Below are 25,368 nucleotides of genomic sequence, written 5' to 3'. Positions count from 1 at the left end.
GGCAGATAGATGCTTTGTAAATATCTTCATTCAACCTGTGGCTTGCCCTTTCACTTCACAGGTGCAATTTACAACGTGTATCACTCTCTAGATACGCTCCACCAGGGAAGCGAGTAAGTCTGCCTTTCCCTGAAGCCTGGTAAAATGCCAGGCATGTAGATGTTCAATAATATTTTGTTGAGGGAATTAAATGGCTGCAACCTGAAGTTCCTGTCTGCCAGGGGAAACCCAAGCTTAAGGTTCTGAAACACGAGGCACCTAATATGGGGGGCAAAGCCGATTATGGGTATTCGGACTCGAAAGTTTCTAATAAGGCGTTTTGGGGTGGGGGGATGCTCTCCCCACGAGATTCCAGAATTTCAGTAGAGGGGCTTCAAGGGCTGGTTGAAAGCTGGGTCTTCAAGCTGTATTTGCACAGAACTATACTAATTTTATTTAGAGTGCCTGTTTATTAGATGTACCTTGGAGATTATAGGGTGCCACTAAAGAATCACTCCAAGTTATCCCTTTGACCCCAGTCCTGTAGCGGGAGTCTCCTTAGGCTCGGAGTCCCTTCCTGCCCTACAAAAGCCCACCGGAGGCTCCGCTGAAGGGCTGCAATCCCGACTGGAGTGAGGAAAAACATGCTCCAGGAGGGGCGGGTGGAGACGCTTCCTTTAATAGGTATTTAAGTGTCCACGGTGAAGGTTCAGGAGTTTACAAGGCTAGCAGGGTTGGAGAATCTCAACAAAGGGCGGGGCGCTGCTCAAGCTCCGTCCGTCCCTCCATCCCTCCATCCATCGCGCTGCTCAAGCTTCATCCATCCATCTATCCATCCATCCATCTTTTACTGAGCGTAAAAAGCCTCCAACCAGAGCCTGGGAGGAAGAGAGGATGGTTCCCGAGAACTAGGGCTGCTCCTTGGTTTTTAGAGGTATCTACTGCTTCCAAAACCTTTTGAGACCCCATTATCCCGTTTGATGAAGAAGCAGTCTGCCACGTGGGGGTTCCAGATAAGACAGCTGAAATTCGGAAGGGCAGGCGACTCCACCAAGTCACCGAGACGCCCTTTTTGACGCTCCAGGGACCGCAGGATCTGGGAAGACTCCTGGTTACTCCGGCGACCGTTTGGCCGCCACAGGACGTGAGAGCCCGGGCAGAACGCCCAAGAAGCTTCCGTAGTCGGATGGCAGGTCACGTGTCGAGGGCTTGCCCGTGGGGACCCCTCCACCCGGGCTCCCGCGTCACATGACCGGCTTTGAGCAACATGGCGGCTGCCGTGGTGCAGCGCCGGGGCTGAGCGACAGCAAGTGCAGCGGGCTCCTATCCCGGGTGAGGGGTGGCCTCAGCGCGGGATCGTGCCCTCCTCAGCCCGCTCCTGTCCCCAACTTCACGTGTATTCCGCACGTCCCCTCCGCGCTGTGTGTCTACTGAGACGGGGAGGCGTGAAAGGGCTCGGGTCCCTTCTCAGTCGTGCTCTGTGCTTCGGGGCAAGCTCCCCGTCTCCGGGCGCACTTCCCTCGCCTGGGTTCAGTCTATCCTCCTTTCTCCAGCCTCCTCCCCTCGCAGGTGGGATCGTCGGTGGGACCGGAGCGCGGGCGGGCGCGGCCCCCCGGGACCATGGCCGGGTCCGACACCGCGCCCTTCCTCAGCCAGGCGGATGACCCGGACGACGGGCCAGTGCCTGGCAACCCGGGGTTGCCAGGGTCCATGGGGAACCCGAAGTCCGAGGAGCCCGAGGTCCCGGACCAGGAGGGGCTGCAGCGCATCACCGGCCTGTCTCCTGGCCATTCGGCTCTCATAGTGGCGGTGCTGTGCTACATCAATCTCCTGAACTACATGGACCGCTTCACCGTGGCTGGTAGGGACTCACTTCTGGGAGGAAGGTAGTCTAGGAGAGGGGAGCCAGGGTCCCGAGGGTGGCGCTGCTTTGCCGGACCATCCTGAATTTTTTCCTTCTCAGGCGTCCTTCCCGATATCGAGCAGTTCTTCAACATCGGGGACAGTAGCTCTGGGCTTATCCAGACTGGTGAGTGGGGACACCTCCTGGTCACACAGCCGCTCCTCTTTCTGTTCTGTCCCAACTGGGACCACATGCTTTCCTGCCTGGGGGCTCATTAATGGAGGTTTTGTGGCCAGTGAGGGGAGGTGATGGCCCTGATGTCGCTCGGGGGTCAGCTGGGGCACTACATTTAAAGAGGGAGTCAGTTTAGTATAACTAAGTATAACTTCACCCAGGTGAAGACAGACCTGGGTTTAAATCTCAGCTCTTCCACTTCTTGTGTGATGGTAGGCAAGGCACTCAACCTCTCTAAGCCTCATTTTCCTTGTCTATAAGATGGAACGAGTAATAACACAAATCATCTTTTAGGACTGATGTGAAGATTAACTGAAAGATTGCCTGTGAAGGGCCTAGTGCAGTGTTTGGCAGATAGTAGATACCCAGTAAATAATGGCAGGAGGGTAGGGTGCGGTGACTCACGCCTGTAGTCCCAGCACTTTGGGAGGCCAAGATGAGTGGATCACTTGAAGTTAGGAGTTCAAGACCAGCCTGGCCAACATGACGAAACCCCATCTCTACTAAAAATACAAAAATTAGCCGGGCTTGGTGGCAGGCGCCTGTAATCCCAGCTACTTGGGAGGCTGAGGCATGAGAATTACTTGAACCCAGGAGGCAGAGGTTGCAGTGAGCCTAGATCGCACCACTGCACTCCAGCCTGGGTGACAGAGCGAGACTCCATCTCATAAATAAATAAATAAAGGCAGGAGAGGGTGTCTGGAATGGGGAGAGGTGCGTTTTACTTGTTCACAACTCTGGGGCTTGTGGGAGAGGCAAAGCTAGAGTCAAGCTCTCTTTTTCTTCCTTCCTTCCTTCATTTCTCAACCATTTCTGAGTACTCATTGTGTGCCAGGCCTGGAGGAAGTGATGATTACATCTGTAGGACTTTGCTAAGAACTTTTATGCTCCTTGTCTTCTAATCCTTCCATCAGCCAAAAACAGGTATTATTGTTCCTATTTTATAGAGGAAGGTAGGTAGTGATATCTACAGCTTATAAAGAAACTGAGGCTTGGAGAAGAGTTAAGACTTGCCCAGGGTCACACCACCAGTTGGAGGCGGAACAGGAATTTGAAACCAGGTCTTGCAGTGTTCTTTTCTTTACTCCAGGCCAATGAGGAACTGGAGGTATTTGAGGTGAAGTCTGGAGCAATGAGAATGGGATCATAGGGCAAGGTCTTCAAATCTCTGAAGAAGTGTTGAGTTAGAGCAGCAGCTCTTTCTAGGCAGCTGCATTTATTCACTTTTTAATTCAGCACATGCTTATTGAGCACCTATTTTGCACTAGGCTGTGTGTTAAATGAGTGAAAGAAGCACAGTCATGGCCAATACAGGCAAGGACCTTGCCTTGGGAGCTGATGGTATGCTATGCATGAGGGAGCAACAGTCAGTAAAACCCTAAACTAAAGTGGGACAGTTTTCCCATAGGGATAAGTATTATGTAACAGAAAATAGTCCAGGCACTGTGGCTCATGCCTGTAATCCCAGCACTTTGAGAGGCTGAGGCTGGCGGATCATGAGATCAGGAGATTGAGACCATCCTGACCAACATGGTAAAACATCATCTCTACTAAAAATACAAAAATTAGCTGGGCCTGGTGGCATGCCCCTGTAGTCCCAGCTGCTTGGGAGGCTGAGGCAGGAGAATCGCTTGAACCCAGGAGGCAGAGGTTGCAGTGAGCCGAGATCGCGCCACAGCACTCCAGCTTGGCAACAGAGCGAGACTTTGTCTAAAAAAAACAAGAGAAAACAGTAAATGTGAGAGTCGGGACTGGATGTATGCTCACCTGGGCATGCTTGACCCTTGGCCCTGGGCAAGTGTCTGAGCTGGAACCTGAAGGAACTATGCTCTGTGAAGTTTCAGGGGAGAGGAGAGAATGTCCTTGATAGAGGAGACAGCAGGTGCGCAAACCCCTAGTGGTATTGACCTTGACAATTGGGCCATTGGGATGCAGAGAGAGGAAGGGAAAAAGGCTGACCATGAGTTTGGAGAGGTAGGAGGGGCTAGATCGGACGGGGGCATTGTGAGCCATGGTATATATGGAGTTTGGAGCTTGTCTTGGCTAGGTGGGAGGAATTGACAAGTAGTGGGACCATCCATGTACAATGGGAAATTTGGAAAGGTGTTCAGGATGGAGCTGGAGTGTCCGCCTGGCAGGAAGCTCTGATGGGATTCAGGCTGGGATGTGGGGGTGTTGTGAATTCCGTGAGGAGAAGGTGGGCATCTCTTGTGCTTTAGTGGTTCCAGCTGGGGTGGGAGTGGGAGGTAGGGGTACCTGGACTGAGCTGTGACTCTCTCCTTCCCCCTAGTGTTCATCTCCAGTTACATGGTGTTGGCACCTGTGTTTGGCTACCTGGGTGACAGGTACAATCGGAAGTATCTCATGTGCGGGGGCATTGCCTTCTGGTCCCTGGTGACACTGGGGTCATCCTTCATCCCCGGAGAGGTGAGGCCCCGAGCTGGCTCCCGCTTCTGCCCACACCCACTCCCTGTCAGTCTCTGATGCTGCTCCTTGGAGCCATGGCAGACTGGGCCTCAGGGACTCCTGCAGTTTCCCTGGTCCATGCCATTTTATACCCTTCCTTGCCTGAGTTAACCTGCCCCACCCCATCCTCTCCCCTTTTCTTCCAGAGCGTTCTCTGTCCATCATCCCCTCTTCCCTTGACCACTGACTCCTTCTACTCCATACCTAAACACTCCAAACCCTACCTGGCCTGCCCTCTCTCCCTCCTCTCCTTCCTGATCAGACTTCCTGAAGGGCCCCAAGAGCGTGGCGCCAGTGTGGGTGAAAGAGCGGCTGGGGAGATGCCGTCACTCTGCCCGCACTTCCTCACGCCTGCTCACCCCTCGAGCGCTGCCGCTAACTTCTACTCCCACCACTCCATGGACCCTGCTCTTGCCAAAGTCAACAGTGGCCTCCTGGTTGCTAAACACAGCTCCAACTTCCTGGCCCTGTTCGTGCTAGGTCCCCTGGGAGCTTCTGGCGCTGTTGACCCATTCTTCCTTCCTGAAACTCTCCTACCTTTGCGATGCCACACTTTTCTGGTTTTCCTCCTGCCTCCCTGGCTGTTGCTTCTTTGTTCCTTTGAAGTCTCCTCTGCCTGTTCTCACTCCATCCTGGAACTCTGTCCTCAGCCCCAGGACCTACGTATTTTCCTTGGGTGACTGGACCCATCCTTAGCTTCAGGTGTCTTTGGTAGACACATAAACTGCCATCTAAGGTCATTATTCATTTAAAAAAAATTAAAAAACTTTCCCCTACCAGGCAAGCAGGGGTTGTCTTATTTAGATCTTTTATTGTCTAGTCCTTGCAATAACTCTGTGAAAAGTTGTTGTTATCCTCCTTTTGCAGATGAGGAAGCTGAGGCTCAGAGAGGTTAAGTTATTTTCCCCAAATCGCAGCTAGTAAGTGGTGGAGCCAGGATGCAAGCCCAGGTCTGTGTGATTCTAAAACCCAGGCGTCTCCCGCCATCCCTGCTGCCTCTCGGGAGCGGGCTGGTGAGGTGGCCCGGAGGCTGGCTGCAGGCTGGGGTGCCACCTCTCCCCGGTCTCTCTCCCCAGCATTTCTGGCTGCTCCTCCTGACCCGGGGCCTGGTGGGGGTCGGGGAGGCCAGTTATTCCACCATTGCGCCCACTCTCATCGCCGACCTCTTTGTGGCCGACCAGCGGAGCCGGATGCTCAGCATCTTCTACTTTGCCATTCCGGTGGGCAGGTGAGCAGGCCTGGGGCCTGGGGGAAGGCAGAAGGGCCTGGCGTGGAGGACTGGACTGACTGGCTGTCCCCACTTTTTCCCTTCTCTCCCTCCCATAGTGGTCTGGGCTACATTGCAGGCTCCAAAGTGAAGGATATGGCTGGGGACTGGCACTGGGCTCTGAGGGTGAGTCTGGTCTTGGCCTGGGGGTAGGTCAGTGACATTCTCACTGATCCCTGTTTCCTACCTTCAAACCCCTTCCCACTGCCCATTTTTCTTTTAAGAGACAGGGTCTTGTGTCATCCAGGCTGCAGTGCAGTGGTGCAGTCATAGCTCACTGTAGCCTGAACTCCTGAGCTCAAGTGATCCTCCCACTTCAGCCTCCCAAGTAGCTGGGACTATAGGTGCCCGTCACCATGCCTGGCTAATTAAAAAAACTTTTTCTTTTTGTAGGCTGGGTGTGGTGGCTAACACCTGTATCCCAGCACTTTCGGAGGCTGAGGCAGGTGGATTACTTGAGGTCAGGAATTCAAGATCAGCCTAGCCAACACGGTGAAACCCTGTCTCTACTAAAAATACAAAAATTAGCTGGGTGTGGTAGTGCATGCCTGTAATCCCAGCTACTCGGGGGGCTGAGGCAGGAGAATCACTTGAACCCAGGAGGCGGAGGTTGCAGCGAGCTGAGATTGCGCCACTGCACTCCAGCCTGGGCGACAGCGTGAGACTCCGTCTCAAAAAAAACAAAATTTTGCCAGGTGTGGTGGCTTGCGCCTGTAATCCCAGCACTTTGGGAGGCTGAGGTGGGTGGATCCCCTGAGGTCAGGAGTTTGAGGCCAGCTTGACCAACATGGCGAAACCCTGTCTCTACTAAAAATGCATAATTAGCTGGGCATGGTGACGCATGCCTGGAATCCCAGCTACTCGGGAGGCTGAGGCAGGAGAATCACTTGAACCTGGGAGGCAGAGGTTATAGTGAGCAGAGATCATGTCATTACACACACACACACACACACACACACACACACACACACATTTTTTTGTTGTTGTAGAGATGGAGTCTTTGTATGTTGCCCAGTTCAAGGTTGGTCTTGAACTCCTGGCCTCAAGCAATCCTCTTGCTTCAGCCTCCTAAAGTGCTGGGCTTACGGGTGTGAGCCATGCGCCTGGCTCCAAACACCCCTTTTTTGAGGCAGCACTCATTCTGCTGAGCCTGCAGGAGGCTGGCTGCCCTTACCTGGAAGCCATGTGCTAGACAGAATTCTTGCGTGCGGGTGACGGAAGCCCATTGTAAAACTGTAAGCCCCCTAAAGGGGCTGTCTTGACTTTCTTCCTGAAAGTCCCAGGTGAGCTTCAGTCAGGTAAAGCTGGATCTAGGGCTCCTACACTGCCGTTCTCTTCTGAGCTTTACTGTCCTCTGTGTTAACATCATTCTTAAGGACGTGAGAGCTCCAGATGGTTATCTTTCCATTTAGCAACATTGGCATCTTGGACCCTGGGGCCGTGTTTCCAGGATAGTGTCTGACTAGATGAACATGTGTCACATACCTCTGCAGAATCTGTCACCGAGGCTGGGGTGGTTAACAGTCTTCTTGTTGGCCAAGCCTGGGAACCTATTTAAACCAAGTGGATTGAGAGAAGTAGGGGTACTGGTTTCCCACAAGAAAATTACCAAAAAGGAAGCAAAGCTAGGCTTGCAAAAATAGGGTGGACCCTAGTGGCAGCCCCCATCCCCCAAATTGCAGGTTTGGCTTCTTAGAGCAGGCACTTAACTGGGTATTTTAGGTCTCAGGCTGGAGTTATTGCACCCCACACTCCCCCCCAGCCCAGGGCTTAAGTGTGTCTCTGCCTGTGCCTATCCTGAAGCCCTCTGTCTCCCAGGTGACACCGGGTCTAGGAGTGGTGGCCGTTCTGCTGCTGTTCCTGGTAGTGCGGGAGCCGCCAAGGGGAGCTGTGGAGCGCCACTCAGATTCGCCACCCCTGAACCCCACCTCGTGGTGGGCAGATCTGAGGGCTCTGGCAAGAAAGTGAGTTTATCCCCACCCTAGACCACCATCTGAGGCCCCCCTGGCGTCTGGTTTGAAGTTTAAGTGGGGATGTTCCTGTTCCTGGCCACACCCCAAGGCCAGGAATTCGGTCGTTACTGCCCCCTTGTGGCAGCTGCTTGAATTACAGGCCCAGATCCTGGGAGCCAGAACCGCCTCTGCACATGGTGGTGTGACCTTACTAAAATAAGCCAGGAAGGGAGAAGAGAGGTCCCCTCCGCCCTGGACACCTCCATGGGGTCTTACTCTCTCCCTCCCAACTATCTGCAGTCCTAGTTTCGTCCTGTCTTCCCTGGGCTTCACTGCTGTGGCCTTTGTCACGGGCTCCCTGGCTCTGTGGGCTCCGGCATTCCTGCTGCGTTCCCGCGTGGTCCTTGGGGAGACCCCACCCTGCCTTCCCGGAGACTCCTGCTCTTCCTCTGACAGGTGCCCAGATGGGGCTATGCAGGGGGGCCTGTGGGTGGCAGGGCTGGAGTGAAGAGCATCTGTGGCTCAGACCCAGGCAGGGAGTTTGACTCCTGACTTCACAAGCTGCCTGCTCTCCTGGAATCTCCTATTTCCTGGTCTGGGAAATAAGTGATGGGATGATGTCTGCCACTTAGGGCTATGCGAACCATGTGTCTGTAGGGACCTTGGTTGTGAGGGTGGCTAGGATGGACAGCATAGGGGGCTTGGCAGGCAGAGAGACAAACCCCCATTCCCTTCCCTCACCCTCAGCCTCATCTTTGGGCTCATCACCTGCCTCACCGGAGTCCTGGGCGTGGGCCTGGGCGTGGAGATCAGCCGCCGGCTCCGCCACTCCAATCCTCGGGCTGATCCCCTGGTCTGTGCCGCTGGCCTCCTGGGCTCTGCACCCTTCCTCTTCCTGTCCCTTGCCTGCGCCCGTGGTAGCATCGTGGCCACTTATGTGAGTAGCCAGCAGGTGTCAAGGGGAATGGCGTGGGTCCAGGGTGGAGGAGCAGTCAGTGTAATGGCCACTGGAATGCCTGGTTTTGAATCACAGCTTTGTCGCTTCCCAGCTGTGTGACATTGGACAAGTAACTTAACCTCTCTGTGCTCAGTTTCGTCATGTGTAAAATGGGAATATCAGTAGCACCTGTCTCACTGGGGTGTTGTGAGGATTAAATTAGTTAATAGATGAGCTGGGAACATGGTCAACTTTCCATGTGTTTGCCCTTACTGCCATGAACCCCCCACCCTCTCTCCACAGATTTTCATCTTCATTGGAGAGACCCTCCTGTCCATGAACTGGGCCATCGTGGCCGACATTCTGCTGGTGAGTCACTGGGCAGCTCCAGTGTCAGCCCAGAGGCTGATGAGAGCAGGGTTGGGGTCAGGAGTGTTGCCTTTACCCCTCAAAGCCCAGCCTCAACCTACCTTCTACAAAAAATAACATCTGTGGCAGACCCCTGGCCTGCCCTGTGACCTCAACCCCAGGCACACCTCTGACCCCGGCCTAGGCGGACCCTTGGTGGTCTCCTGCCCCCTGGAGCCCAGAGCACCCACTGAGCTCCACCAACTCCTCCATAGTACGTGGTGATCCCTACGCGACGCTCCACTGCCGAGGCCTTCCAGATCGTGCTGTCCCACCTGCTGGGCGACGCTGGGAGCCCCTACCTCATTGGCCTGGTGAGCATTGTTTCTTGGCTGGCACAGGGTAGGGGAACTTACATTTCCAGACCTGGCTGGTGGCCTGAGCCTGGACTGGATCAGACAGCCTGGCCCTAGTGAAGTGTCTGTGTCCTGTGTGCTGGGCACTTCTCACCTTCCATTGTCAACTGGAGGAGAAAGATTTTGTCTTTGAATATTTCTACCAGTAAGGCCAGGGACCTCACCCTGGTGGTCCAGACTCCCCCTTTCTTTTTTCTTTTTTTCCTGAGACAAGACCTCACTCTGTTGCCCAGGCTGCAGTGTAGTGGCACGATCACGGCTCACTGCAGCCTTGACCTCCTGGGCTCAAGCGATCCTCCTACCTCAGCCTCCCGAGTAGCTGGGATGATAGGCATGAGCCACTGCGTCTGGCTCAAACCTCCTTCCCTTTCCTGGGCTCCACTTGTCTTTTTTTTTTTTTTTTTTTTTTTTTTTTTTTTGAGACGGAGTCTCGCTCTGTCGCCCAGGCTGGAGTGCAGTGGCGCAATCTCGGCTCACTGCAAGCTCCGCCTCCCGGGTTCACGCCATTCTCCTGCCTCAGCCTCCCGAGTAGCTGGGACTACAGGCGCCCGCCCCTGCGCCCGGCTAATTTTTTCTATTTTTAGTAGAGACGGGGTTTCGCCATGGTCTCGATCTCCTGACCTTGTGATCCGCCCACCTCGGCCTCCCAAAGTGCTGGGATTACAGGCGTGAGCCACCGCGCCCGGCCTCCACTTGTCTTTCTCCCTGGAGCTCAGGGGCGTGCCCTCCCTGGCTCATCTGTGAGGCTGACTTCCCAGGCTTTCCTGTCTCCTCTCCCTGCAGATCTCTGACCGCCTGCGCCGGAACTGGCCACCCTCCTTCTTGTCCGAGTTCCGGGCTCTGCAGTTCTCGCTCATGCTCTGCGCGTTTGTCGGGGCACTGGGTGGCGCAGCCTTCCTGGGCACCGCCATCTTCATTGAGGGCGACCGCCGGCGGGCGCAGCTGCACGTGCAGGGTCAGTTAGGAGCTGTGCCTGGGCCAGCTTCTTGATCTGCCTGTCTGTCCGTCCATCTGTCTGCCCACTCCTGTGCACCCGGCAGCTAAGTCCACAGCTCTTGCCTTGTTTGGCCTCCAGTCTGCATCCACCCCTCGGGTGGCTCTGTGACTGCCCCATCCATTTCCCGCTGCCTGTTTGCCCTTCTCTGGCTTTGTCTGTCTGTCCGTCCAGCTCACCCTGGCTCTGACCCTCCCCCCGCAGGCCTGCTGCATGAAGCAGGGCCCACAGACGACCAGATTGTGGTGCCCCAGCGGGGCCGCTCCACCCGCGTGCCCGTGGCCAGCGTGCTCATCTGAGAGGCCGCCGCTCACCTGCCTGCACATCTGCCACAGCTGGCCCTGGGCCCACCCCACGAAGGGCCTGAGCCTAACCTCTTGGCCTGGCCCAGCTTCCAGTGGGACCCTGGGCCATGTCCCAGCTCCCAGACACTACATGGGCAGCTCAGGGGAGAAGGTGGGGGTCCAGGAGGGGGATCCCCCTCCACAGGGGCAGCCCCAGGGGCTCGGTGCTATTTGTAACGGAATAAAATTTGTAGCCAGACCCCAGGTGCCTGCTCTCGTCTTTCTCTGGGTGGCCTCTGATCTTGTACCCCGTCTTCATCCCGAAGATTGTGGGTCATTCCTTGGGACTCTGGGTGAGTCTCTGCCCTTCTAGGCTGAGTGACTGAGATGGGGGACTGCTCTCCTCCCAGTGAGCTGGCTCAGTGTGACTGTGAGTCACGCCCCTGCTTCTCTGGAGCCTGTCTCTTGCCCCGCAGGCCTGGCTGAGGTGGGGGTGGGCACTGCCCTTTGTACCCCAGAATTCCCGCTGTCAGGGCCTCCCTGCTTGCTGCCTCCCCGGGTCCTGGATGTGAAGGCCACGACTGCCAGCTGGCAGGTGGCTGTCCCCATCCGGGGGGGCCAGCAGACCCTTGGTGAGTGCCTGGGGTGGCTCCGGGCCTCCTCCTGCCCCCTCCCCACTGGTGGGGTGGGGTAGGAAGGGGGCGGGTGCAGCCGGCTGAGAGCTTGATGATTTCCTGCCCTCGCCCGGCGCTCACCACAGCTTCCTGCCGCAGGCGGGTGGGAGGGCGGGCACAGGGAGAGGCGGGCGCCGAGGAGGGGCAGGTAGGGCTGGGACGCAGGGGTGGCTGGATCCCTCGACTTCAGCGCAGGCCCTGGTCTGACCACCCTGGGAGCAGGGACTTTCCACAGCCAGCTGGACGCCCACTCAACCCAGTAAAAGAGGGGACCCATCCTGGGAGCCCCGGGGAGGGCACAGCCGCCTCCTCCTGGGCTCCCCCATCACCTGGTGCCTACCTTCCCCCTGCCCCCTGCTGGGCCTGGTCCTCACCCGGTCCTCACCCCATCTTTGTCTGGCCTTGGCTCTGCCCTTGAGGGGCCTGGGGTGCAGCCGGCCTGCTCCGAGCTCCCCTGCAGATGGAGGAGGCCATCCTTGTCCCCTGCGTGCTGGGGCTCCTGCTGCTGCCCATCCTGGCCGTGTTGATGGCACTGTGTGTGCACTGCCACAGATTGCCAGGTGAGTGGGAAACTGGTGGGGGTACCTGCGGCCCAGGCACACCGACGGGATCCTCATTCCACTCCCAGCCACTGTGTCTGTCCTGCTCTGTCCCTGCCTCCGTCCTGATCCCAGCACGTCTGAGAGTCCCCGGACCCCAGCACCTTCTGCCCTAAGCACCCCCTGTTCCTGCCTCACCAGCCCTGTCTTTCCCAGGCTCCTATGACAGCGCATCCTCAGATAGGTGAGTCCGCCCTGGCCGCCCTGGGTCTCCCTCCACATCCCATGGCGGGGCAGGGCTGGGGCTTCTCCCAGCCCCATCCCCAAGCTGTGTCTCCTTTACCAGTTTGTATCCAAGGGGCATCCAGATCAAACGGCCTCGTGAGTACAAGGAGGATTCCCTGCCTCAGGTTCCAGGGAGAGGGTCCCCTGGTGTGGAAGTGAGCGTGAACCTTCAGCCTTCCCCCACCGCCCTGGGGCTGCCCACATGGCCTTGACCTGAGCTGGGAGGAGGGGAGATGGCTCCCCCAGGCCTGTCCAGGGTGTGGGGGTTTCAGGGGCGTAGTCTGTTCTTTGAGGCCTTGACGATGTCTGGAGTCCTTCTTTCAACTTGGTTCTGTGTCCTCAGACACAGTCGCCCCCTGGCCACCTGCCTACCCGCCTGTCACCTCCTACCCACCCCTGAACCAGCCAGACCTGCTCCCCATCCCGTGAGTAGCTGCTCAGCCCTTATCCCTCCAAACTCTACTCTCCACCCCCTCACTTTTTTGGATTGGGGGCCCCTTTCCCTTTTGCAACTGCTGTGGCCCCCTGAGTCCCACCTCAGGCATGACCCCTCACCTTTGACTCCCAGAAGATCCCCGCAGCCCCTTGGGGGCTCCCACCGGACGCCATCTTCCAGGCGGGATTCCGATGGTGGTAAGTATGGGGAAGCACTCAGGAGGCCGGGGCTGGGCAGAAGATAGGCCTGGCCTAAGCTGACTCAGTCTCCCTCTCGCCCTCTTTTTGAAGCCAACAGTGTGGCGAGCTACGAGAACGAGGGTGCGTCTGGGATCCGAGGTGCCTGGGTTGGGTAGGGAGGCTGGGGCCCATCCTGGGCTAGGCTGACCCCTGTGTCGTTACCCCCAGAACCAGCCTGTGAGGATGCGGATGAGGATGAGGATGAGGACGACTATCACAATCCGGGCTACCTGTGAGTGGCCAAGTGGGAGGTGGGAGGTTAGGGCTAGCGGCCTCGCTTACCGGCCCTTTTCACTTCTTTTCAGGGTGGTGCTTCCCGACAGCACTCCGGCCGCTAGCACTGCCGCCCCATCAGCTACTGCACTCAGCACCCCTGGCCTCCGAGACAGTGCCTTCTCCAGTGAGTCAGGCATTTGTTTTTATTATTTAATTTTTTTAGGGATAGGCTGGAGTGCAGCGGTGCCATTGTAGCTCGCTGCAGCCTTGAACTCCTAGGCTCCAGTGATCCTCCCAAGTCAGCTACTCAGCCTCAGCCTCCCAAGTAGCTGAGATTACAGGCGCCTGCCACCACATCTAGCTTATTTAAAACATTTTTTTGTAGAGACAGGGTCTCGCTATGTTGCCCAGGCTGGCCTTAAACTCCTGGGCTCAAGTGATCCTCCCACCTTGGCCTCCCAAAGTGCTGGGATTACAGGTGTGAGCCACCATGCCCGGGCCTGTTCTGATTTTCTTAATTTTCTCTCCTTTTCTATCTCTGTATCCTTTCCTTTTATCATCTGGGAAATTTCCTTGACTTTATTCTTCAACCCTTCCACTGCAATTTTATTTCTGCTATCCAGAAGCTCTTTCTTGTTCTCTGACTGTTCTTTTTTTATAGCCTCTGTTCTTGTTTCACGGAGGCAATACCATCTTGTACATCTCTAAGGATATTAATTAGAGGCTGTCTTATGTGTCTGTGTGTGTTTGTCAGTTTTTTTCTGCTTCCTGCACTGCCCTGTTTCCTTTGAGCTGCTTTTCACCCTTCCTTATGGTCTCATCCTGCCTGTTCACATCCTCTGGGCTTTCCCCAATATCTGACATTCTTTAGATTTCTGTTGCTTTGTTCTCTCTGTGTATACTTGTCCTGGGCTATCACTTCTACACCCTGGCTTTGTTTGCCATCCAAATTCCCAGTTTGCTCTCTCCTGAGCTCCCGACTGTCTATCCAAGTACTTCTTTTCATTCATTCATTCATTCATTCATTCATTCATTCATTCATTCATTCATTCAGCGTTTACTGCGTGCCTCTGCTGGGCTACTGCTATGGATATAACAGTTAAGGAGACAGACTGTCCTGATAAAATAGCTGGCTGGGGCCGGGCGCGGTGGCTCAAGCCTGTAATCCCAGCACTTTGGGAGGCCGAGACGGGTGGATCACAACGTCAGGAGATCGAGACCATCCTGCCTAACACGGTGAAACCCCGTCTCTACTAAAAAATACAAAAAACTAGCCGGGCGAGGTGGTGGGTGCCTGTAGTCCCAGCTACTCGGGAAGCTGAGGCAGGAGAATGGCTTGAACCCGGGAGGCAGAGCTTGCAGTGAGCTGAGATCCGGCCACTGCACTCCAGCCTGGGCGACAGAGCAAGACTCCGTCTCAAAAAAAAAAAAAAAAAAAAAATAGCTGACTGGGCATGGTGGCTTACTCCTGTAATCCCAGCACTTTGGGAGGCCGAGGCGGGAGGATTGCTTGAGTCCAGGAGTTCAAGACCAGCCTGAGCAACATGGTTAAACCTCATCTTTACAAAACATAAAAAAAAAATTAACCAAGCGTGGTGGCACATGCCTGTAGTCCCAGCTGCTCAGGAGACTGAGATGGGCAGATCACCTGAGCCCGGGAAGCGGAAGTTGCAGTGAGCCGAGATCATGCCACTATGCTCCAGCCTGGGTAACAGAGTGTTTTAAAAAAAAAAAAAAAAGATAAAATAGCTAAGATTCACCGAGGGCCTCCTGCATGCCTTGCTGAGTCTGACATATGTTCACTCACTAACCTCACCGCCCTGGAGCTCCCGGGCCTGCCCTCGCCCTCCTGTGCTCCAATTGTCCCCCTTTGTGTGATGCAGGGTTTATCTGTTTAACAGCACTGTTATGTCACAGGTCCTATTTTACAGAGGAGAAAACTAGGGCACAGAGAGGTAAGGTCCCTTGGCTGAGGTTATGTGGTTGGTTAGTACTGGAGCTGGGATTGAACCGGGGCGGTCTTCAAAAACAAACATGAAACACATAAGAGAACCAAATAGGCTGGGCATGGTGGCTCACGCCTGTAATCCCAGCACTTTGGGAGGTGGGTGGATCACCTGAGGTCAGGAGTTCAAGACCGACCTGGCCAACATGGTGAAACCCCGTCTCTACTAAAAATACCAAAATTAGCAGGGCGTGGTGGCGGGCGCCTGTAATCCCAGCTACTCAGGAGGCTGAGGCAGGAGAATTGCTTGAACCGGGAGGCAGAGGTTGCAGTGAGCCAAGATCACACCACTGCCCTCCAGCCCTCTGGGCAACAGAGGGAGACTCCATCTCAAAAACAAATAAATAAATAAAAGAAAAGAACCAAATAACCAGGCATGGTAGCTGATACCTGTGATCCCAGGACTTTGGGAGGCTGAGGCGGGTGGGTCACTTGAACCCAGGAGTTCAAGACCAGCCTGGGCAGCATAAGGAGACCCTGTCTCTACAAAAAATCCAAAATTTAGCCTGGCCTGGTAGGAGCTGAGGTGGGAAGATCATCTGAGTCTGGGAGGTCAAGGCTGCAGTGAGCCGAGATTGCGCCACTGCATTCCAGCCTGGGCAACAGAGCGAGACCGTGTCTCAAGAAAAACAAAAACAAACAAAACCCCCAAATAACATGGATGGTGACAGGCGCCATGAGGGGCTGATATGGGAGTGGGACACAGGCAGTGGCTGGCAGGGGGCGGGCGGGGATGGGGGTCAGGGAGGAAGAGGTTCCTGCTGGGCCAAGTGTGTCATGTCCCCTCCACACATGCCACCAAACTCCTACTGCTCCAAGCCATACTCCGTCCCTGTTCCCCAGCCTAGGGGCTGTGCTGGGGCCTGACCCTTCGTGAACCCTCCTCAGTCCCGGTCAAGTGGACCTCCTCCCCCGCTCTCCACAGCCCTTGCCTTGTCTAGGCCACCATCACCATCACCAACACCATCCTTGCCAGCCTGGAGTGCCCGCTCTCCATTCTGTGGGGCTAATGGGGGTGGCTGTGTGGGGAGCCTCTGGGGTCTACTGTTGGGGGTGACTGAGGTTGGGGGTTCTCTGGGAACCTGTGGCCAAGGGTCTCTGGTCACAGTGCTGAGGTGGGGCTGGCTTTCCCACAGTGGAGTCCATTGATGATTACGTGAACGTTCCGGAGAGCGGGGAGAGCGCAGAAGCGTCTCTAGGTGAGTGACCAGTGCTCCTCGGTGCCTGCCCCTGCACCCCGCCACCCCACCATGCTCTCAATGTGACCAGACCCCACCCTGGGACTGCCCACACCCTCTGCCCCCTCTGTCTGGGCCTCCCCCTGCTCTCTTGCCCTCCTGACCCCTTTGCATGGCTGCCCCTCCTTCTGATCTGTCTCCACAGATGGCAGCCGGGAGTATGTGAATGTGTCCCAGGAGCTGCATCCCGGAGCGGCTAAGACTGAGCCTGGTGTGTGCTGCGGGAGGCGCAGGAGCTGGGGTAGCTGCCTTGGGCTTGGGGGGATAGCTTGCAAGCTGGAGACCAACCTCCCCTCCCCTACAGCCGCCCTGAGTTCCCAGAAGGCGGAGGAAGTGGAGGAAGAGGGGGCTCCAGATTACGAGAATCTGCAGGAGCTGAACTGAGGGCCTGGGTGAGAGGCCTGCCCTGTCCCCACCCTGTCCTGGGCCCGCAGCCTCTATTCCCTCCCTCCGGGACCCCTGCCCAACCCTACCTCCTGCTTGTCCCTCTGTCTCTGGGTACCTGCAGATCCCCATCAGCCTCCTGATCCATATCCCTCCCTGCCCTGGTGTGTTTCAGTGGAGGCCGAGTCTGTCCTGGAACCAAGCTTGTCTGGGACGGCTGGAGCTGGACAGCTGGAAGTGGCTCTGGGGTCCTCACATGGCGTCCTGCCCTTGCTCCAGCCTGACAACAGCCTGAGAAATCCCCCCGTAACTTATTACCACTTTGCGGTTCGGCCTGTGTCCCCCGAACACTCTGCACCTTCTGACGCAGCCTGACAACAATGACCTGCCCTGGCCCCAGCCCTGCTCTGTGTAATAGAATAAAGGCCTGCGTGTGTCTGTGTTGAGCGTGCATCTGTGTGTGCCCGTGTGTGAGTCTGAATCAGAGATTTGGAGATGTCTGTGTGTGTGTCTGTGTCTGTGTGTGTGTGTCTGTGGGTCTCCATCCTTCATGGGGGCTCAGCCAGGTGCTGTGAGTGACAGCAGACAGTGGCTGGGACACCCCCCTTCTGAATGAGGCCTTCTGACTTGGGCTGGCACTGCTGAGGCTCAGGACACATCGCCCCATGAGACAGTCCCAGGACGCGGCAGCTGCTGGCTGTGACAATGGTTTCGCCATCCGTAGGCCAAGGGATGGGACCTGATGACCTGGGAGGACTCTCTTAGTTCTTACCTTTTGTGGTTCTCAATAAAACAGAACTTAAAAAATCATCTAAGCAACTGAAAAAGTTAATATGCAGCACAGCACTTTTGAGACTTTGATGGGTAGGTGACTCACCAGCAGACTTTACTGTGGGGTGGGTTCTGACTCAGTTCGCCTAGGACGTGGCCTGCGACTTTGCATTTCTGAGCCGCTCCTGTGTGATTCTGATGCTGCTGGTCTGTGAACCTCATCTTGTGGAGCAAGGGCATGGTGAGCATCTATTGCCTTTACTTGACTGGGATCCATTTCCCTATTTTGGGAATTTCACCCTGGCTTTCCTCCGCGATTCACTCCTTTCCCAGTCTCATTTCATGTGGTTTTAGAGATTGTGTGTGTGTGTTTTTTTTTTTTTTTTGAAATGGGGTCTCCCTCTGTCACCCAGGCTGGAGTGCAGTGGCACGATCTTGGCTCACTGCAACCTCTACCTCCTGGGTTCAAGCAATTCTCTCGCCTCAGCCTCCTGAGTAGCTGGGATTACAGACCCCCACTACCACACCCGGCTAATTTTTGTATTTTTAGTAGAGATGGGTTTCAGCATGTTGGCTGGGCTGGTCTCAAACTCCTGACCTCAGGTGATCCCACCTGCCTCGGCCTCCCAAAGTGCTGGGATTACAGGGGTGAGCCACCGCACCTGGCCTGTTTTTTCTTTTTTGGAAATGAGGTCTCACTCTGTTGCCCAGGCTGGAATGCAGTAATGTAATCATGCCTCAGTGCAGCCTTGAACTCCTGGGCTCAAGTGACCCTCCCAGCTCAGCTTCCTGAGTAGCTGAGACTACAGATGCACACCCCCATGTCTGGCTAATGTTTTATTTTTTGTAGAGATGGGGGTCTCACTGTGTTGCCCAGGCTGGTCTTGAACTCCTGAGCTCAAGTGATCCTCCTGCTTTGGCCTCCCAAAGTGCTGGGATCACAGGCATGAGCCACTGTGCTCAGTGTCTCCCTGGGATTTAAGGTGAATGATCGCATCTGGCCTGGAGATTGTTGAACACATGACCTAGACCTGGGCCTAGGTCACCATTCTTTCCTTGACCATTGCGATTGGCTCAGGTATGGGCATGTGACCCGGCCTGGGCCAATGAGGAGCAGCCCTGGGATCCAGGCGGGAAGTGCTGGGCAGGAGAAGCTCCATCTCTTCCGGGCAGTGATTAAGCTGGATGGATGCAGGCCTGGAGCCACCACTTGGAGAGCCTACCTAGGAATGAAGCCAATGTGGAGGCGAGAGTGGCCCGGAGAGGGACAGAGCCAGCTTCCTAACGGTGTCATTAGAATTCCCGGAACTGGGCCCGGTGTGGTGGCTCCCGCCTGTAATCCCAGCACTTTGGGAGGCCGAGGCGGGTGGATTGCCTGAGGTCAGGAGCTCAAGACCAGCCTGGCCAACATGACGAAACCTCATCTCTACTAAAAATACAAAAATTAGCCAGGTGTGGTGGCGTGTGCCTGTAATCCCAGCTACTCAGGAGGCTGAGGAAGGAGAACCGCTTGAACCTGGGAGGTGGAGGTTGCAGTGAGCCGAGATCGTGCCACTGCACTCCAGCCTGAATGACAGAGTAAGACCGTCTCAAAAAAAAAAAGACTCCTGAATCTGGACATACCTGAAGCACTGCGTGGGCCTATAATGGCAGTTTTTCTTCAACCAGCTTTACTTGGGGTATCTGTCACTACAGCCAAAGTTGTTCTATGATGAAAAGTTGTTGGTGGTTCTCTATGGATTCCAAAGGTAATAACGGCGGCTCCATTCAAGGCCAGCCAGGTGCAGTGGCGCATGCCTGTGACAGTGACTCCTCAGGGAGCGCCCATTGCATCGCCATGCTCATTACATGCAGTCGTCATAACCCCTCTATTGTCAGTTACAGTTTAGTGTCCCCATTATGCAGGAGAGGAAACACAGGCTCAGAGAGGTGAAGTGACTTGCCCAAGGGCACACAGCTGAAGAGGTACACCTGGGATTAGATCTGTGGCTGTGGGTCCCGTCGGGTCACTGCTGCTCTGACTGGCAGCCTCCTCGTTCTGATGATGATGATGATGATTTTCTTGAGATGGAGTTTTGCTCTTGTCGCCCAGGCTGGAGTGCAATGGTGCAATCTTGGCTCACTGCAACCTCCGTCTCCTGGGTTGAAGCGATTCTCCTGCCTCAGCCTCCCAAGTAGCTGGGATTATTATTATCATTATTATTGTTTTGAGACAGAGTCTCATTCTGTGGCCCAGGCTGGAGTGCAGTGGCGGGATCTCAGCTCACTGCAACCTCCATCTCATGGGTTCAAATGATTCTCCTGCCTCAGCCTCCCAAGTAGCTGGGATTACAGGCGCCAGACACCCACCATCACGCCCGGCTAATTTTTATATTTTTAGTAGAGATGGGGCTTCGCCATATTGGCCAGGCTGGTCTCAAACTCCTGACCTCAGGTGATCCACCTGCCTCAGCCTCCCAAAGGGCTGGGATTACAGGCGTGAGCCACTGCGCCCGGACTTGTTCTGATTATTATATAAAGTGCTGACTGCCCTGAATGGGGAAGCTCAGAAAAGGCCCAGTTGGAGAAGATGGTGGGAGGGTCTGGGAAGGGGACTGGACAGTCTGGCCATCAACACGTGGAGTTAAATCCTTTTCTTTGGAAGAAATAGACATGAGCAGAGGCACCTTTGTGCCTGGGCTGATAGACGAAGAACAGTTGACCAACAAGGGCTGTTAGTGTAACCAATCTGGCAACATCTGGTGAAGCTGAAGCCATGTGTCTCCATTTACCTAACAAATTCCTGGGTATACACCTTCACCAACTCCAGGCTGGGCTCAGTGGTTCACGCCTGTAACCCCAGCACTTTGGGAGGCTGAGGTGGGCGGATCACTTGAGGTCAGGAGTTTGGCCAACATGGTGAAACCCTGACTCTACTAAAAATACAAAAATTAGCTGGGCTTGGTGGCGGGCGCCTGTTATCCCAGCTACTTGGGAGGCTGAGGCAAGAGAATCACTTGAACCCAGGAGGTGGAGGTTGCAGTGAGCCGAGATCACGCCACTGCACTCCAGCCCGGGTGACAAAGTGAGACTCCGTCTCAAGAAAAAAAATTCCTGGTTATAAACCTTTACCAACTCCAGCACATGGGCCAAAGTGGCAGATACAAGCAGACTGTGGCAGGGCAGCATTGTAATGACCGCAGCTGGAGACAGCTTAGACACCCACTGCTTAAGAGCAGACAGAGAAGTCACAGTGTGGCCAGGCATGGTGGCTCACATCTGTAATCCCAGCACTTTGGGAGGCCAACGTGAGTGGATCACCTGAGGTCAGGAGTTCAGGACCAGCCTGGCCAACATAGTGAAACCCAGTCTCTACTAAAAATACAAAAATTAGCTGGGTGTGGTGGCGGGAGCCTGTAGTCTGAGCTACTTGGAAGGCTGAGGCAGGAGAATTGCTTGAATCTGGGAGGTGGAGGTTAAGTGAGCCAAGACTGTGCCATTGCACTCCAGCCTGGGCGATAAGAGGGAAACTCCATCTCAAAAAAAAAAAAAAAAAAGAAGAAAAAAAAAGAAAGAAGGAAGGAAGGAAGGAAAGAAAGAAAAATCGCAGTACAGTCAGATGACAGCTGCCCAGCAGCTGATAAAATGAGGGAACTGCAGGCCAGGCACAGTGACTCATGCCTGTAATCCCAGTACTTTGGGAGGCCGAGGCGGGCGGATCACCTGAGGTTAGGAGTTCGAGACCAGCCTGGTTAACATGGCAAAACTCCATCTATACTAAAATTACAAAAATTAGCTGGATGTGGTGGTGCACGCCTGTATTCCTAGCTACTTGGGTGACTGAGGGAGAAGAATCGCTAAACCTGGGAGGCGAAGGTTGCAGTGAGCTGAGATTGTGCCACTGCACTCCCGCCTGGGTGATAGAGACTTTGACTCAAAAAATAAAAATAAAAAAAAAATGAAGGAACTGCAGCCAGGCCCATCACCACTGATGGATATCACCAACAGATTGTGGTGATATCACACATAGCAAACAAAACACACAAAGCAAGTCACGCATGTAAAGTTAAAAACATGTACATGAGACAGGGCGTGGTGGCTCACGCCTGTAATCCCAGCACTTTGAGAGGCCAAGGTGAGAGGATCATTTGAGTCCAGAAGTTTAAGACCAGTCTGGGTAACATAGTGAAATCCTATATATATATAGGGTTGAACCCAGGAGGCGGAGGTTGCAGTAAGCCAAGATTGCACTACTGCACTCCAGCCTGGGCAACAGGGTGAGACTCCATCTCAAAAAAAAAAAAAAATCCTGCTTATAAACCTCTACCAACTCCAGGACGTGGGCCAAAGTGGCAGGTACGAGCAGACTGTGACAGTGCAGCATTGTAATGACTGCAGCTGGAGACAGCTGACACCCACCACTTAAGAGCAGACAGAGAAGTCGCAGTGTGGCCGGGCATGGTGGCTCATGCGTGTAATTCCAGCACTTTGGGAGGCTGAGGCGGGTTGTATGTATGTGTATTATACATATTATATATTATATATAACACATATATACACACATATATACATATACACACACATATATACATATGTACACATATATACATATATATGCGTGTGTGTGTGTGTGTGTATATATATATACACAACCATTTACATGATTACACCACTGCAGTGCAGCCTGGGCGACAGAGACCTGTCTCAAAAAAAACCAAAAACCAAAAAACCCTATGTACAAATGCTGTATATTGTTCAGGGATGTGCATTCATGTAAAAGTATCAAGATAGCGCCAGGTGCCAGAGTTGGCTCACGCCTGTAATCCCAGCACTTTGGGAGGCCGAGGCAGGCGGATCACCTGAGGTCAGGAGTTCGAGACCAGCCTGAGCAACATGGAGAAACCCTGTCTCTACTAAAAATACAAAATTAGCCAGGGGTGGTGGCGCATGCCTGTAATCCCAGCTACTCAGGAGGCTGAGGCAGGAGAATTGCTTGAACCCAGAAGGTGGAGGTTGCAGTGAGCTGAGATGGTGCCATTGTACTCCAGCCTGGGCAACAAGAGCGAAACTCCATCTCAAATAAAGAAAAAAGTATCAAGACAGGCGTAGGAGTGAGGAATTCCCAATTCAGGACAGTGGTCACCCTGGGTGGAGGCAGAGGCAGAGGCAGGAGACTGGGGACAAGTTCGAGGAAGGCTTCAGTGAGATGTACAATGTTCTATTCTTTTTTTTTTTTTTTTTGAGACAGAATCTCATTCTGTCATCCAGGCTGGAATGCAGTGGCGTGATTTCGGCTCACTGCAAACTCCGCCTCCTGGGTTCAAACGATTCTCATGCCTCAGCCTCCCGAGTAGCTGGGGTCACAGGTGTGCACCACCATGCCAGGTTAATTTTTGCATTTTTAGTAGAGATGAGGTTTCACCATGTTGGCCATGCTGGTCTCGAACTCCTGGCCTGCAGTGATCCACCAGCTTTGGCCTTCCAAAGTGCTGGGATTATAGGCATAAGCCGCCTTGCCCAGTTGCATTATTATTATTATTATTATTTTGAGATAGGGTCTCATTCTGTGGCCCAGGCTGGAGTGCAGTGGCACAGTCTCGGCTCACTGCAACCTCCACCTCTCAGGCTCAAGCGATCCTTCCACCTTAGCCCAAGTAGCAGGGACTACAGGCATGCACCACCATGCCCACTTAATTATTTGTATTTTCCGTAAAGGTGGAGTCTCCCCATATTGCCCAGGCTGGTCTTGAACTCCTGAGCTCAAGCAATCCACCTGCCTTGGCCTCCAAAAGTGCCAGGATTCCAGGCGTGAGCCACTGTGCTCGGCCAGACACAGTCTTCTCTCTCTCTCTTTTTTTTTGAAATGGAGTCTCCCTCTGTAGCCCAGCCTGGAGTGCAGTAGCATTGTCCCGGCTCACTGCAACCTCCACTTCCCGAGTTCAAGCGATTCTCCTGCCTCAGCCTCCCGAGTAGCTGGGATTACAGGCGCCTGCCATCACACCCGGCTAATTTTTGTATTTGGTTGTATTTGTAGTAGAGACGGGGTTTCACCACGTTGGCCAGGCTGGTCTCAGACTCCTGACCTCGTGATCTGCCCGCCTCGGCCTCCCAAGGTGCTGGGATTCCAGGTGTGAACCACCGCACCTGGCCAAAACACAGTTTTCTTTAAGTGTCTGCAGATCTGAATGATTTCATAATAACCAAGCGAGATCAAGGCCCAAGGAGGGGATGAACTGGGGTGGAAGGGTGGGGCATAAACAGCTTTAGGAGACAGTGAACAGTGGGCCAGGCGTCACTAGCTGGTTTGTGCCAAGTGGATACATCGCATATGGCATTCCAGGCCTCAGGAAGCGCATCCCCAAAGGCCCTGCAGTGTGTTTGAGGAATTGAGAGAAGTTCCCATGTTATGGGGTTCGAGAAAGCACCACTTTGGGAAACTGAGGCAGGAGGCTTTCTTGAGCCTGAGAGTTGAAGGCTGCAGTGAGCTATGATTGTGCCATTGCACCCAAGTCTGGGTGAAAGAGTGACTCTGTCTCAGAAAAACAAAAACAAAAAACAGAAAACAGACTCTATCCCGAGACCCATGAGCTGCCCTGGAGGCTTTGGAGCAGAGGATAACATGAGATTTGGGTCTAGCAAATATCCCTGGCTTGGTTCATGTGGAGGATGGATGGCAAGAGTGGTTAGACTACAGGCAGGGAGACGGTGGAATAATCCATGCTGGAATAAACTGAGTGAGACAAGGTGGTGGGCTGGTTAACGAAGGGGCAGGGGCCATGGAGAGGAGTGGTAGAATCAGGAGATGTTTGGGAGGTGGAGTCATGGGAGCATGGTGGGCTGTGCCACACAGGGAGGGCCCACGAGACTCTGGTTGTTGCCTTGGTGGAGGGGTGTGAGGGCCTTCTTCAAGGTGCTAAGCAGTTTCCCAGCTGTGTTTCTTGGACCCAGTCAGGGGATGTGGCTTTCATCAGCCAATGAACCAGGCAGAACAAACAGAGCAACCACTGCAATGAGATCTCCGGGACTGGGGCAGGGATTTCTTGGCGCATTGGGATGGTCGGTGGGGAGACTCCCTACGGATGGAAGCTGCAGAGCAGAAAGACACCTCCCTTCCCTTCCATTTTCCTTTCCCTTTCTCCCTTTTTTCTCCCTTTCTCCCTTTCTTCTCTTCTCTCTTTCTCCTGCCCTTCCTCCCTCTCTCTCTCCCTCCCTCTCTCCCTCCCTCCTCTCCCCTCCCTTCCCTCCCTCCCTCCTTTCCTTCCTTCCTTCCTTCCTTCCTTCCTTCCTTCCTTCCTTCCTCCCTCCCTCCTTTCCTTCCTTCCTTCCTTCTTTCCTTCCTTCCTTCCTTCCTCCCTCCCTCCTTTCCTTCCTTCCTTCCTTCCTTTTTTCTTTTTTCTTTCTTTCTCTTTCTTCTTTCTCTGTCTTTCTTCTTTCCCTCCCTCCTTCCCTCCCTCCCTTCCTCCCTCCCTCCCTCCTTTCCTTCCTTCCTTTTTTCTTTTTTCTTTCTTTCTCTTTCTTCTTTCTCTCTCTTTCTTCTTTCCCTCCCTCTCTCCCTCCCTCTCTCCCTCCCTCCCTCCCTCCCTTCCTTCCTTCCTTCCTTCCTTCCTTCCTTCCTTCCTTCCTTCCTTCCTTCCTTCCTTCCTCTCTTTCCTTCTTTCTTTTCTTTCTCTCTTTCTTTCATTCTTTCTTCCTCTTTCTTCTTTCTCTCTCTTTCTTCTTTCCCTCTCTCCCTCCCTCCCTCCCTCCCTCCCTTCCTTCCTTCTTTTTTTTTTTTTTTTTTTTGAGATGGGGTCTCCCTCTGTCACCCAGGCTGGAGTGCAGTGGCAAGATCATAGCTTCCTGCAGCCTCGAACTCTTGAGCTCAAGTGATCCTCCCACCTCA

General features: G+C 54.3%; 2 protein-coding genes and 2 long non-coding RNA genes across 19 annotated transcripts; 2 read left to right on the top strand and 2 right to left on the bottom strand.

Annotated features, from left to right (window-relative positions):
- Window positions 1–1,233: 1,233 nt before the first annotated feature.
- SPNS1 (SPNS lysolipid transporter 1, lysophospholipid) lies at window positions 1,234–11,352 on the top strand. Of its 7 annotated transcripts, XR_003725468.2 has the most exons (14): window positions 1,234–1,311; window positions 1,549–1,840; window positions 1,943–2,008; window positions 4,347–4,483; window positions 5,599–5,750; window positions 5,849–5,915; window positions 7,608–7,753; window positions 8,042–8,197; window positions 8,489–8,678; window positions 8,982–9,047; window positions 9,302–9,400; window positions 10,226–10,397; window positions 10,641–10,892; window positions 10,975–11,352. XR_003725468.2 is itself a non-coding variant. In XM_001102328.5 (13 exons), the coding sequence occupies exons 2-13, from the start codon at window positions 1,600–1,602 to the stop codon at window positions 10,733–10,735; spliced, it is 1,587 nt and encodes a 528-aa protein (XP_001102328.3). In that variant the 5' UTR covers window positions 1,234–1,311; window positions 1,549–1,599; the 3' UTR covers window positions 10,736–10,979. The 7 variants fall into 7 exon arrangements, 6 of the variants coding, with proteins under 6 accessions (XP_001102328.3, XP_014981334.1, XP_077841940.1 ...); XM_001102328.5 differs by having other exon boundaries at window positions 10,641–10,979; XM_015125848.3 differs by having other exon boundaries at window positions 1,533–1,840; window positions 10,641–10,979.
- Window positions 9,628–10,270, bottom strand: LOC144337966 (uncharacterized). Its single transcript, XR_013411672.1, has 2 exons — window positions 10,130–10,270; window positions 9,628–9,818 (listed from the first exon to the last, which is right to left on the bottom strand). It is a non-coding gene; the product is annotated as an uncharacterized LOC144337966 (long non-coding RNA).
- Window positions 11,172–17,546, top strand: LAT (linker for activation of T cells). Of its 10 annotated transcripts, none has more exons than XM_077985882.1 (13): window positions 11,172–11,352; window positions 11,814–11,954; window positions 12,150–12,177; window positions 12,280–12,314; window positions 12,562–12,643; window positions 12,790–12,851; window positions 12,945–12,974; window positions 13,062–13,125; window positions 13,199–13,293; window positions 16,251–16,313; window positions 16,498–16,563; window positions 16,657–16,744; window positions 16,912–17,546. In XM_077985882.1, exons 2-12 carry the CDS (start codon window positions 11,855–11,857, stop codon window positions 16,734–16,736), a joined length of 705 nt encoding a protein of 234 aa, XP_077842008.1. In that variant the 5' UTR covers window positions 11,172–11,352; window positions 11,814–11,854; the 3' UTR covers window positions 16,737–16,744; window positions 16,912–17,546. The 10 variants fall into 10 exon arrangements, with proteins under 10 accessions (XP_077842008.1, XP_077842013.1, XP_077842006.1 ...); XM_077985887.1 differs by having other exon boundaries at window positions 12,787–12,851; XM_077985880.1 differs by lacking the exon at window positions 12,150–12,177 and having other exon boundaries at window positions 12,249–12,314; window positions 12,787–12,851.
- On the bottom strand, window positions 11,577–14,552 carry LOC144337977 (uncharacterized). The gene is made up of 2 exons (XR_013411683.1): window positions 14,284–14,552; window positions 11,577–13,558 (listed from the first exon to the last, which is right to left on the bottom strand). It is a non-coding gene; the product is annotated as an uncharacterized LOC144337977 (long non-coding RNA).
- Window positions 17,547–25,368: the final 7,822 nt, after the last annotated feature.

The sequence above is a fragment of the Macaca mulatta genome, chromosome 20 (genome assembly GCF_049350105.2).
Source record: "Macaca mulatta isolate MMU2019108-1 chromosome 20, T2T-MMU8v2.0, whole genome shotgun sequence".
In the NCBI taxonomy this organism is placed as follows: domain Eukaryota; kingdom Metazoa; phylum Chordata; class Mammalia; order Primates; family Cercopithecidae; genus Macaca; species Macaca mulatta.
The sequence above is the reverse complement of the archived record's forward strand: the minus strand, read 5'-3'. Positions and strand labels throughout refer to the sequence as shown.

Bases quoted from the DNA above. Each gene is read 5' to 3' on its own strand.
- SPNS1 (XM_001102328.5), top strand. From the start codon at position 1,600: ATGGCCGGGTCCGACACCGCGCCCTTCCTCAGCCAGGCGGATGACCCG. The intron at 4,484-5,598 runs GTGAGGCCCCGA...CTCTCTCCCCAG, and splicing joins CATCCTTCATCCCCGGAGAG to CATTTCTGGCTGCTCCTCCT. The intron at 5,916-7,607 runs GTGAGTCTGGTC...TCTGTCTCCCAG, and splicing joins ACTGGCACTGGGCTCTGAGG to GTGACACCGGGTCTAGGAGT.
- LAT (XM_077985879.1), top strand. From the start codon at position 12,452: ATGGCTCCCCCAGGCCTGTCCAGGGTGTGGGGGTTTCAGGGGCGTAGT. The intron at 13,126-13,198 runs GTGAGTGGCCAA...ACTTCTTTTCAG, and splicing joins TATCACAATCCGGGCTACCT to GGTGGTGCTTCCCGACAGCA. The intron at 16,314-16,497 runs GTGAGTGACCAG...CTGTCTCCACAG, and splicing joins GAGCGCAGAAGCGTCTCTAG to ATGGCAGCCGGGAGTATGTG.